Raw genomic sequence first — 11,732 nt, forward strand, 5'->3', positions numbered from 1 at the left:
TCATTAAAGAACAGGCAGGGCTAAGCTGTATGCACACACGGACAGAAAAGCCCAACACTGTACAGGCAAAGACTGGGGACCTAAATAAATAAACAAATATACTACAGATCATCATGCCTGTAGGGCGGTTTTTATTTTTTATTTTTATTTTAATAAATAAATAATATCATCACTATGGGTTGTGCTGAACACTGCAGTAGTAAAGTACAAACATGGCCGTCGGGAACATGTTTCATGACGCAAAAATGTGAAAAAGTTTACGAAAGAAAAAAAAAAAAGAGTTGTATAAATTATATATCCTGTAAAATGCATGTTGATTGAGCATGAACCCAAGGTATAATAATAAAGCAACAAAACATAAGCAACACGCACATAAAACAGCAGGTGGGCACTGGCTCACAGGAAAGACAGATTTACACAACCATGATAAAAAAAAAAATTTAAAAAACAAAAACAAAAAAAAACCCGGCTACACTTATTTACTCACAAAGCAGATCTGAGCAAAAGAACAAACAAAACACAAACATGACACAGCAGCAGCATCATACCCCCCAAAATAAACTCGCCTTACCTCCTGAGGTATCTTGAGCCTCTCCTCGGAGCACCCGGCTGCTGTTAGCCGCTACCTTCTTCTCTGACCCCGCGTCTCTCAGACCTCATTTCCGGCCAGACTGAAAGTGTAAAACAAAGATCAACTGTGAACTATTTACTGTTTTCAAAATATAATTGGCGTTAGGATGTAAGTATAACCAACAATTAAAAACAAACTCAAATAAACCAACAAAAAAAAACGATTGTAATTTTTGACGTGCAGGTCCTCCACCATCCGCCAGGGGGTGCTGTAGGGCATCCCTACTTCCACAGCCCTCTGTACAAATAACCCAGAAAGTCAACTACCAACCTCCCGCAAACTAGTCCAAAAGACAAATTGTAACCAAGTACATTTATTTAAGTACCTTCGGCCTACTTAAGTACAATTTCAAGGTAGGCCTACATGTTCTGTACTTGAATATTTCCATTTTACTCAATACTTCTAATCCACTACATCTCAGGAGCAAAATACTTTCTACTCCACTACATTTTTATTGAAAGCTTCAGTTACTTTTAAGATTATCATTCTTCCATCCTGTCTATTAAATACGTGCATATCTCCAAATCTGATTACTGTGAATGTTAAACTGATAAACTGAAGGCTTAAATGTTCATTTATGGGCCAAGAAAGTAGGCCACTCTTATTTCTTGAACCAAATAGCCCAAACTTCGAAACAAAAATCTTCTTGAATTAATTGACAAAGCTGAAAACAACTTGTGTTGTTCTCACAGGACAGCCACAAACATATCTACAGAATAAAATGCATTACTGTAGATGAAACTACCCAACAGTAGATACAGCAGTTAAATTACCACACTATTTAACATCTACAGCAGTAGAATTCACATTAATGCAGCTGTAATGTTAATTCAAAAATATCATAGGTTTATATAACAGTAAAACACTGAAAGGGAGCATTTTACTTCAACATAAGTACTTTTGCTTTTGATACTTTAAGTAAATTTTGCTGATATTTTGTGTCGCTTTTAATGTGTGATTAAGGCTGTCTGATTTATACTTGCATTTTTATGGTGTTGTTTTTGATTATTTTAACCTGTAACGCGCCTTTGAGCCTCTTTATAAGCGCTATATTAATAACAATGTATTATCCTTATTGTTATAATATTTATTCTACAATTTTGATTTTATTTATTTATTTATTACTTGTAGTCGAGTATTTTTGCAGAGTGGTACGAGCACTTTAGTAAGTAATCTGTATACTTCCTCCACCACTGGTTGAAGCAACCCATGTGGAGTAGGGAGGTCCTTTACCAGTAAATCAGGTGGTTTCAGAAGTGACGTCTAACCTGTGAGCAGTAGGGGGCGCACCATCGGCACACAGTCGACACCGCAGGTTTATCCTGCTGCCAGCAGCGCTTCGGCCCGTCATGATCAGACCTATATGGTGTGCGATCACTGAATCCCTGGAGTTTACACCATGGGGGATGCTCACCAATATCCCGTTTACTTCGACGGCGCCGATCTGAGCGCAGAGGTAAAGAAGAAGATTGAAAACTATTTCCAAATTCGCCGCAAATCAGGCGGAGGCGAATGCGGCCCGGTGATAAAAGTGAAGGATAAAGTTTACAGCGTTGCTTTTAAAGAACAAGAAGGTAAGATACGTGGGAATATATGTCTATTGAAGTGGATCCTATTTCCTTTTCTTTAAAAAAAAAAAAAAAATACGCCGTAAAATGTCGTAATGGTCGCCTCCTGGTGAAAGTGAAAGTATGCAATAGGTTGGAAACAAGCTGATCTCACTCGATTATTTCGATTTATATATTCAAGAAAAAGAAAAGATTTCCTGCCTGTGAGCTTACATTGAAGTATATCTTTACAGATTTTACTGTCGGTACTGTGTAAATTAGAAGAAAAAAAAAAGCTGCACTAATATATAGTTTCACTTTCAGTCTGAATACTCCGATCCTTTATTGAAGTAAAAGTACTACCACCCTGTAAAATACTCCATTAACAAGTAAAATGTCGGCATTGAAACCAATAATATGACCTAGCAGATGTAAAAATTCACGAATAATCCAAATAAGTGACACCCAGCAGGATAAACAAGTAGAGATGAAATGCAGTCAATACATCAATTACTTTGACAGGAAATGAATCTGCAATACTTTAATGGTGATTTTGTTGTTGTTGTTGTTATCTTTCCAGCAAAAATACCCCAAACTTGAATGATTTAAACTTCTAAGATGTGAGGATTTTTAATAGTTTTTTAAGGTTTGAACTTTGATGGTAAATTTATAACAAAGCATCATGTTTTGGTGAGTAGAGAAGAAGTTTGAAGTGGCATGGAAGTAAAATGCCCCGTTAAAGTACAAACATCTCAACAATGTAGCTTATAAAAACGGCAAGGAAGAAAGGAGGTCAAGGCCGACTGTATCTTTCATAACAGCTGATCACATGACTGCACTGGCATGCCATGTCTGTGAAACATGCCACCGATAAAATGTCTTTGCTTTGTGTGCAAAACACAGTCATACATTTGACTGATAAGACATGTCCCCGTCTCTCCCTCTCTCAGCGCTGCAGAGAGTCCTGCAAAGACCTGAACATGTGGTGGAGTTTGCAGGTGGTCCTCTGGTTCTGACTGTGCGGGGCGGTTCGGGAGCTCACAGCTCCCCCTCCAACGCTGCCTCGACCTCAGGCCAATCAGGGGCCTCAAATCTGGACTCAGCCTCCTCATCACAGGTTAGTCTGGAACGTATTGCCCGATAATGTGTCTTTGCTCTGTAAATGTTGCACACGAAAAACCTGGAAAGAAAAATATAAATGTCCAATGATTTGACACAAAACGTATATGATTATTGGCATTATAGATCATCCCAGGAACTGCTGAAAAGGATTTTCTGTTAAAGTGCTTCAGTGGCATGTGTCCAATTTTCTGTGAAATCAAGTAGAGATAGAAACCTCACTTAAGGTCAAAATCAATTCTGATGTCAATTTCGTTTTATGACCTAAATGAACCAAAATTACTGATAGTCGAAATTTAAAAAAAAAAAAAGTGTTTAATTTTCACAGTTGGAATGTAGGATTTTTAGGCATTTGCTATATTCTGTGTGTTAAACACTGTTTTCGATTGAATGTTAATGACTGTACTGAAAATCTAAATTCCATTTACTGTCTTTTCAGCACTCTACTCTTCCATCAAGCCTGCCACCAAATGTTGAAGAGTACGAACTGCAGCTTGATAGTTACATTCTCAGGTACCTGAAGGAATGTCCGAAGGCCGACAAAGACCTGCAGACGGCGCTCGCCTCCGTGTCCTGCTCTGCTCAGGTCTACCCAGAGGGGAGGGTTTCAGTCAGGAGGGTAGCTCGGCCCGGGGCTGCAGATGAAGATCGTAACTGGAAAGCTGTGGTGGACCAACTTTTTCATGGCTACCTGTGCCATTATGAGTTGAACTCCCACAAAGTCAAAGCTTTGCTCCAGTCCAGCAGCGCTCCTCAGACAGACGCAGACGAGGTGAAAGTGTACAGCGAGGCTGGGATGGTCGTGGTGGTTGGGAAGTGCTCTCAGGTGAACGCCAGGTTAACCGATGTAGAGGGATCCGATGCTAAACACCGAGGGTCTCATGCAAGTGAGAAGCGGACCCATGTTTGTCGACTGGGCGAGGCCAAACTCCGCCTCATAGGGAAAGAGATTGAGCACAGTTTGGGACAACAATTCCCAGGAGTGACGGCCACACAGGGAGACCCAGGTCAGCTGGTTTTGACAGCTTCTGTGGAGGAGATTCTTAAGGCCGGAGAGCTGATCTCCGATAAGAAGAGTTTGGTGTTAGAGAGGATAGTTTCTGACAAGAGCCCATACTTTTTGGCCTTCCTACGAAAGGCTTATGGAGGTCTGGGGGCGCTTTGTAACTTTTTAGGGGTCGGTGACAAGGTGGAAATAGAGTTAACAGACACAGACCTGCATGTCTTTGCCCTCTCTCGTGATAAATTGAATGACACAGAGAAACAAATGCAAGAAAAATTCAGGGATCTCAAGTTTGATGTTCCTAACTGCTCTGCTTTGCCGTCGGAGCTTCGGGATAAGCTGAAGTCGAAAATGAATGAGATGAACCAAGGGCAGTGTAGGACTCAGGTGGTGTTCGGCCCGGACAGCACTGTGTGGTTACTGGGCCGCACCAAAGAGGTTGAAGAGCTCAGTGAAACGGTCACACAGTTTATCTTGGACAAGGCAAGCGTGGAAGGAAATGTTCTTCTCCCTTTCCCAGAGTTAGTACACGTCCTTCCAGAGCTGCTGAAGCTACATAGGTTTGACTATTCAGGTGTTACCTTCCATCCTGCAACATCTTCCTCTCAGCCCTTGGTGGTGCTCGAAGGCCCGTCCAGCAAAGTGACTGAGGTCAGGAACAGGCTGGGTCCTTTCCTGGACTGCATTGTTCAGGACAGAGTCACCATCGACCTCCCGGGGGCTGTAAGGTATTTCGATAGTCCCTCCGGAAGAGAGAGCATCTTAAGTGTTGCAGATTCTCAGAAGTGTCTCATACAGCTTGGAGAACAACCTCACACCAGCAGGCAGAATTTAGGAGTTGTCAAATACAGCCTTCAAAACGGGCTCAAGGTGCTAGTGCTTCAAGGTGATATCACCAAACAGTACGCGGATGCACTGGTGAACGCTGCCAATGAGGACTTGAAACATCATGGTGGCATCGCGGCTGCGCTGAGTAAAGCAGGCGGTCCGCAGGTGCAGACGGAGAGCAAAGCCATCGTAAAGAACAATGGAAGAATCCCTATAGGTCACGTGGTCGTGACCACAGGGGGAAACCTAAAATGCAAGAAACTGCTGCATGCCGTTGGGCCGGTAGGCGGACAAGTAGGTGGCAGAGAGAGGGAGTTAGTGGAAAAAACCGTCCAGTCCTCTCTGAACTTAGCAGAAATCATGCAGTTCAAGTCCATAGCGATTCCTTGTATCAGCTCAGGCCTGTTTGGTGTTCCCGTCACCGTGTGCTCCGAGGCTATTGTAACCGCCGTGAAGACGTTTGGTAGTCAGGGAGGGCGAAGTCTGAGCGAGATCATCCTGATTGATAACAGAGCAGAGGTGGTGAGGGCCATGCAGCAAGCATGTGACAGGCTTCTCCAGGGGATGACGACCGGAAACAACCTGCCAAGTGATGCGAACTCCTGGGTGGGCGCCTCTGAAGAAGACACGGCGAGAGGAGCCAGCGCCAGAGCTCCTGGAGCTCCTGGAGGCGGCGTCCGCGTAGAGATCGTTCAGGGAACCATCGAAACCCAGCAGGTGGGAAACTTTTCTGAGATATTAAAGCTCCATTTAGATACATTTTGATACCTGATTCAGGTTGTTCTGATCACAAAGTGTCCCTTTGCAGCTACAGATTCCACTCTTTGGCTCAACGTGGTCATCAGAAGTTGGATAACGTTATCTTCTTGTTTTCTCTAAGGTGGATGCTGTGGCATCTCCAATGGTCAACCACGATCCTCTCTCTACCCGTGTTGGAAACGTTTTGTCCAATTTGGCGGGACCTCAGCTGGCTGCAAAGTTTCACAACAAATCAGGTGGCGCAACGCTGCCTGGTGACATCGTCGTGGTCGAGAACTTGCCGCCTCTTCAATGTAAAGCCGTGATCTTCCTCAACCTACTCTGCTGGGACAACAACCCGCATGGATCCGCAGTCCAGGTGAAATACTGCAAAATGTCCTCCGAGGTTTTCGTGCGACCAGGTTTGTCTTTTCGTGTCCAAGAGGTGTAGCAACCCTCACAATCCCTTAAATCTTCCAGGCGCTGAGGAAGGGAATCAGAAAAATCCTGGCTTCCTGTGACATCAGAGGTTTTACTTCAGTTGCTCTTCCCGTGCTGGGGACCGGCGCTGTCCTGCGTTTTCTTCACAGCTTGGCATCAAAGGTTCTTCTGGAGGAGGTCGCTGTGTTTGAACAGAACCGAGTCGGCAGACCTGCTTTCCTGGTCCGTATCATCGTTCACCCCAGTGACAAAGAATCTAGCAAGGTAAAGGAAATGCAAATGCAGTTCCTTGTAGCAACAAAGGTTCAAAATTGGTTGCTCGTGTTCCTTCCAATCTTCTCCACAAGAAGATTTCCAGATCACAGAGATGAGAATAAAACCCTTTATTTTCCCACTACAGGCCTTGCAGTCGGCCCAGAACAGTTTGCATCTCAGAGGATTCACAAATGACGCTCACCCAGATCAAGGTTGGTGTGAAGTGTCGATGCCTTTTCAGTTTCAGACAGTAAGACCTGAGTCATCCAGTTTAATTTAACTATATCCTTCAGGCTACATTAATCACTTGAGGCCACAAGGGGGCAGCGAAACCACACAGACCGTATCACCACCAAGAATTGAATCATATGCTTGTAAATTCTTAGCCACTTAGAGTCCTGCAGATACAGAACAACACAGGCCTTAATTTTAATCTAAATGCTGAAAATAGCTTCGATTGTGTCGCCGTCAGCGGCTCTTCCCACAGAGCACTTTGAATGAAGTTTTTATTTATTATCAAAAATATATATTCCTGCAGATCAATCCATAATCATATTTTCTTTTTTATTGACATGACCTTAGCTTCCTTTTACCGCCACGTCTCCGTAACTAATGATGAGGTCACAGCCAAGCTGGGTGGAGTCCAGCTTCAGATCATCTGCGGTGACATCATAAATGGGGGAACTGACGTCATTGTCAACACGACCGACTTCTCGAACAACCATTCAGGTACGATCTGAATGTTTTTGAACGGTTTTAAAAATACAAACAGACCACAGTCTACTGTATCTCAGGTGTGATCCTAACTGTAAAAATAAAAAGAATATATAAAATGATAGTAATAATACACAAACATAAATTTTGCAGGTGTCTCCCAAGCCATTCTGACTGCAGCAGGGCCAACTGTGCAAGCAGAGTTAAGACGAGGTAAGCTGTTGAAATGGAGTGAAAAATACTGATAATAAAGCACCTTACACGCCACACACACACAATGATGTTTTATTTGTGTTTTCTCGTTAGTGGGCAATCCAGCAGACGACATGTGCACCACAGGACCCGGGCTGCTCGGTTGTAGGGAAATCATACATGCTAGATTTCACAGCACGTCGGACATGATCCGCAAGAACTGCAACAAGATACTGAAGCAGTGTGAGAGCAAAGGCTATCAATCAGTGGCCTTCCCAGCCATCAACACTGGTTTGTACTGTGTGCATGTTGATTGCGTGTACTTCTTCATTTTGTTAACACCAAATTTGTGCATATGTTCATCACCCAAATGTAAAAAAAAAAAAGAGAAAACGGTTTTCTATCTTGTTTAGTTTATTTAAAATCCTTCTGGTAAGACATTTTTAAAAATGCACATAACTTGTTCAGGTGAAAATGAATCAAAAAAAGCTGACTAACTAGAAATAATGGTGGAGGAACGAACAACAACAAACAAAAAAAGCTACAACCAGTGACTGCAACACTGTAAATGGCATCAGTGTAACATGTCTGTGTGGATTCACAACATTTGTGTTTACGTCCCATCAGGTCAGGCTGGTATGGACCCTAATGAAGCGTCTAAAGCCATGCTGGACGGCATGTCCTCAGCCATCACTGAGCTGAAACCAAGATCTCTCTCACTCATCCGCATCGTCATCTTCCAACAAATGGTCTTCCAGGCTTTCAGGTGGGAAACAAATCTTGTCCACACAGCGACAAACCAAAGAAAGGTTCAGAGTTTCAGCATCGAGGGCATTCTCTTCTGATCACCGGTCCCGTCAAATGTTTTTGCAGATCACAGCTGGAGAATCGCTTCGGACTAACGGCTCCTTCCCTCAGCCTGAGAGGTTCGTTTTCATTTTGAATTTCTTGCAAACTTTCCACAGTTTACACCTTAAATATGAATATACTTTTTGGGGATAGAGATAATAAACTCTGGGCCATTAACCAAAATCACAGGGATTAAGTTCTTATGGATTTGAAGCTAAAACTAATTCATACAAATGGTCAGAATGTTAATTCAGTAATGAACATTTAAAAAATTATTAAAACAAGACAGTATATAGCTTCTCTAGTAGCTCATAGCTTTACTTTAGGTTAAATACTAGCAACAGCATGCCAACATGTTCACAATCATTACTAGTTCATGTTCTCCATATTAGTTAGCCCCTTGGTTTGCTAATCAGCATTAGCATGGCCGTGGCTCATGAAAATATCATCACCTTTATTTGGTCACGATTCAAATTATTAGATAAAGGAAATTTCGACCTGACGATGGCACAAGAGAAAACGTCAATGACCACTAAATGATAGCAATGTATCCTCTAGGAACCTTTTACATCGATAGCAACTTTCACAGCAGTCCGTCCAACAGTTTTGTCCGCAAAGTCAAAAGGTTTTCTCTGTCTGGGCAGAACTTCAAGGCGAGCCATTGAAAAGTTGTTTCTTGTTTTATAGAAAGAGCTAAACAAATTCTCAAGAAGGTGCAAGACAGGTGTTCAAGAACCTCCACATCTTCCGCACCACAAGGCCAGTCCTTCGTCTCTCCAAAGCCCCAACCGGCTGTGATGAGAGTGATTACTTGTTGTCCAGACATCGTCAAGATTGTCAAGAAAGATTTGGAGGGGATCCTGCAGCAGCAGCTGGTAAAGAGAGAGTTGAATAAGCAGGATTTGCTCTTACTTGACGCCATGGAGTTGGACGCCGTGCAAGCAAAACTCAAAGTCTCAGGAATCAGCCTGGAGCCCGGAAGTAATCCGAGACAAAATATCTATGTGCTGCGAGGCCTCAGTGAGGACGTCTTGAGCGTCATCGAGCTGATAAACAGAGCAATCCAAAAAGCACTTTTCAAAGACCTCCAAGATAAAGAGGAAGCATTGCTGGGTCTCAACGTCCAGTGGTCGATTCAGGATGCGAAGGGCGTGTGGCAGGAGCTGAGCCTGCATTACAACTACGTCCTGGAGGAGGCTTTCACGAAGAAAGAAGCGTTTGTTGAAGTAGTGACTTTGAACGGCAGGATGCTGAATGTAAACCCGACGACAGGACACGCTACAGACAGTCAAATCGGCCTCACATACAAAGTCAAAAGGACTCAGTCCGAAACAGGTTCGTCACTTTGCGTAGTTTCTCTTTTTTCTTCTAAATTTAGTATGTTAAGTTCACCCCACCTCGCTACTTCTTGCAGGCAAGTTTCAAATCCTCAACATTTATTTGTGGTGCTTCTACTTTAGCCTTAGAGTTGCCGGAATACTGGGAACCCATGCACGACAAACTCTTCAAAAAGGTGGAGCTGCTCCCAAACTCGCCGGAGTATCAGGCTGTAGCTCAGGGTTTCCTCAAAACAGCAACATACCGCATTCACAAGGTCAGTATCCTTCCACCCAAAGACTTTTAAAACAATGAAAACCCACAGTACGTAGTAACTAATTGACTTTGTCCTGAACTCAGATTGAGCTTGTGCAAAACCTCTACCTGTGGGAGGCCTACAGTGTGTGTAAGAAGCGCATAAAAGCGAAGAACGGTCAGGCAGACGTCGGTGAGAAGTCCCTCTACCACGGCACCTCGGCGGTGTCCTGCGACTGCATTGAAAGGGACAGATTTGACAGGGGTTACGCAGGAGCACATGGTACGTGTTTACAGGGTTTCAAAGGCTTTGTAAAGTATGTTTCTGTGACAATAAAAATCCATGAATGGTAGATCAGTCAAAACGTCAGCTAATCAATCTTCTTGTCGAGGATTATTGCTTAAAATTGACGTATCTTTTCTTCTTTAATTCTATCACAGCTGCCATTTACGGCAAGGGCGTTTACTTCGCAGTTGATGCAAGTTATTCGGCCAGGCAGTATTCCCCGGCAGACGGGTCCGGCCTGAAGCGACTGTACGTCGCTCGCGTCCTGACCGGCCGCTACACAGTCGGTAACAGCTCCTTGAAAGCTGCCCCACCTCGAGGCAAGGACCGCACCGACTGCTTCGACAGCGTGGTGGACAACCAGCAGCAGCCCGCCATGTTTGTGATCTTCCACGATGACCAGGCCTACCCAGAATACCTCATCACCTTCAGCTAGACCGAGAGAGCATCAGGGTTCAGTGCTGTACGGTGGGGTCAAACGGATCCTTTCGAAATACTTTAGATTTAGTATTTACTGTAGATCAGGGGTGTCAAACATACGGCCGGATCCGGCCCGCCAGGGGGTCCAGCTCGGCCCGCCGGATGACTTTGCTAAGTGTGAAAATTACAGAAAGACATAAATTCCATTTCTATGAGAATATGGAGGTTTATGAGTACAAACATTTTGTAATTTTTTTTTTAATCGATCCAGTAATTGCTTCAAAAACAGTGTAAATGCGATTTCTGCTCCAGAGGCAGCAGCGCTCATTGCCACAGGCAGCAGCGCTCGCTGCTAGGGAATCTGCAGAGGACAGCCCAGGCAGATAAACAGTGGGCTGATGTCTGAGTTTTTGGTCTTTATGTTTCTAGTTTATTGTAGAAAGACCTTAAAATAGGATTTATCATCCAAAAACCTTCACCAATGATTTAAACATAGAGAAATATTGTCGTTATGAATGCGTTATTATGCTATGAATTTACTGGTCTGGCCCACTTGAGGTGAAAGTGGGCAGTATGTGGCCCCTTAACTAAAATGAGTTTGACACCCCTGCTGTAGATGTAGTGACCAACCTTTCAATCTGCCTTAAATTTATACTCTCAAGTCAGTGTCACAATTGTTTTTCCTGAGCTGGTTCCAAGCAGTGCTCATTTCTCAGCAACAGAGAAGCACTTTTTAGGACAAGAAAAACAAGCTTTCAACAGATTTAGAAGAAAGCGTTGAGTTCATTACAACATTCACCATAATAAACAGACATTTTAAAACTTGCCACAGAAACACTCGTTAAATCATTTTGAAATTCAAATTTTTCATTTTGGATATGTCTTGATGAGAAAGAAATTTGCCTTCGGAACCTGCAGATACTGTAAAATGTTATGTTAGTTTACAATAACTCCTCAAACTTTTATTTTTGGGCATGAATCATTTAGGTGAAAATAAAATCAAAAGAGTTCCAAGTGAAAAGCAAAGACTATACTTTGACTGTACCATGTTGATTGTGTCGCAGAGAAATATAAAGTAAAGATACTGTGTTTTTAATATTCTAAAAGTATAAAATAATTTTCTTTGTGCAAGAAAAT

At 43.0% G+C, this 11,732-nt stretch overlaps 1 protein-coding gene across 1 annotated transcript; it reads left to right on the forward strand.

The window, feature by feature from the left end:
- Window positions 1–1,938: 1,938 nt before the first annotated feature.
- Window positions 1,939–11,420, forward strand: LOC138203863 (protein mono-ADP-ribosyltransferase PARP14-like). The gene is made up of 15 exons (XM_069158865.1): window positions 1,939–2,205; window positions 3,129–3,295; window positions 3,737–5,845; window positions 6,009–6,245; window positions 6,347–6,571; window positions 6,708–6,774; window positions 7,145–7,291; window positions 7,430–7,489; window positions 7,583–7,759; window positions 8,096–8,234; window positions 8,342–8,394; window positions 9,005–9,652; window positions 9,778–9,911; window positions 9,995–10,172; window positions 10,331–11,420. The coding sequence occupies exons 1-15, from the start codon at window positions 2,031–2,033 to the stop codon at window positions 10,609–10,611; spliced, it is 4,797 nt and encodes a 1,598-aa protein (XP_069014966.1). The 5' UTR covers window positions 1,939–2,030; the 3' UTR covers window positions 10,612–11,420.
- Window positions 11,421–11,732: the final 312 nt, after the last annotated feature.

Source organism: Embiotoca jacksoni, unplaced genomic scaffold, assembly GCF_022577435.1.
Source record: "Embiotoca jacksoni isolate LCO1_2020_lvr unplaced genomic scaffold, fEmbJac1.0.p SCAF_24, whole genome shotgun sequence".
NCBI classification, from domain to species: Eukaryota; Metazoa; Chordata; class Actinopteri; family Embiotocidae; genus Embiotoca; species Embiotoca jacksoni.

Coding starts and splice junctions, on each gene's coding strand:
- LOC138203863 (XM_069158865.1), top strand. CDS start 2,031: ATGGGGGATGCTCACCAATATCCCGTTTACTTCGACGGCGCCGATCTG. Junction 6,246..6,346: donor CGCATGGATCCGCAGTCCAG/GTGAAATACTGC, acceptor TAAATCTTCCAG/GCGCTGAGGAAGGGAATCAG. Junction 7,292..7,429: donor CTTCTCGAACAACCATTCAG/GTACGATCTGAA, acceptor TAAATTTTGCAG/GTGTCTCCCAAGCCATTCTG.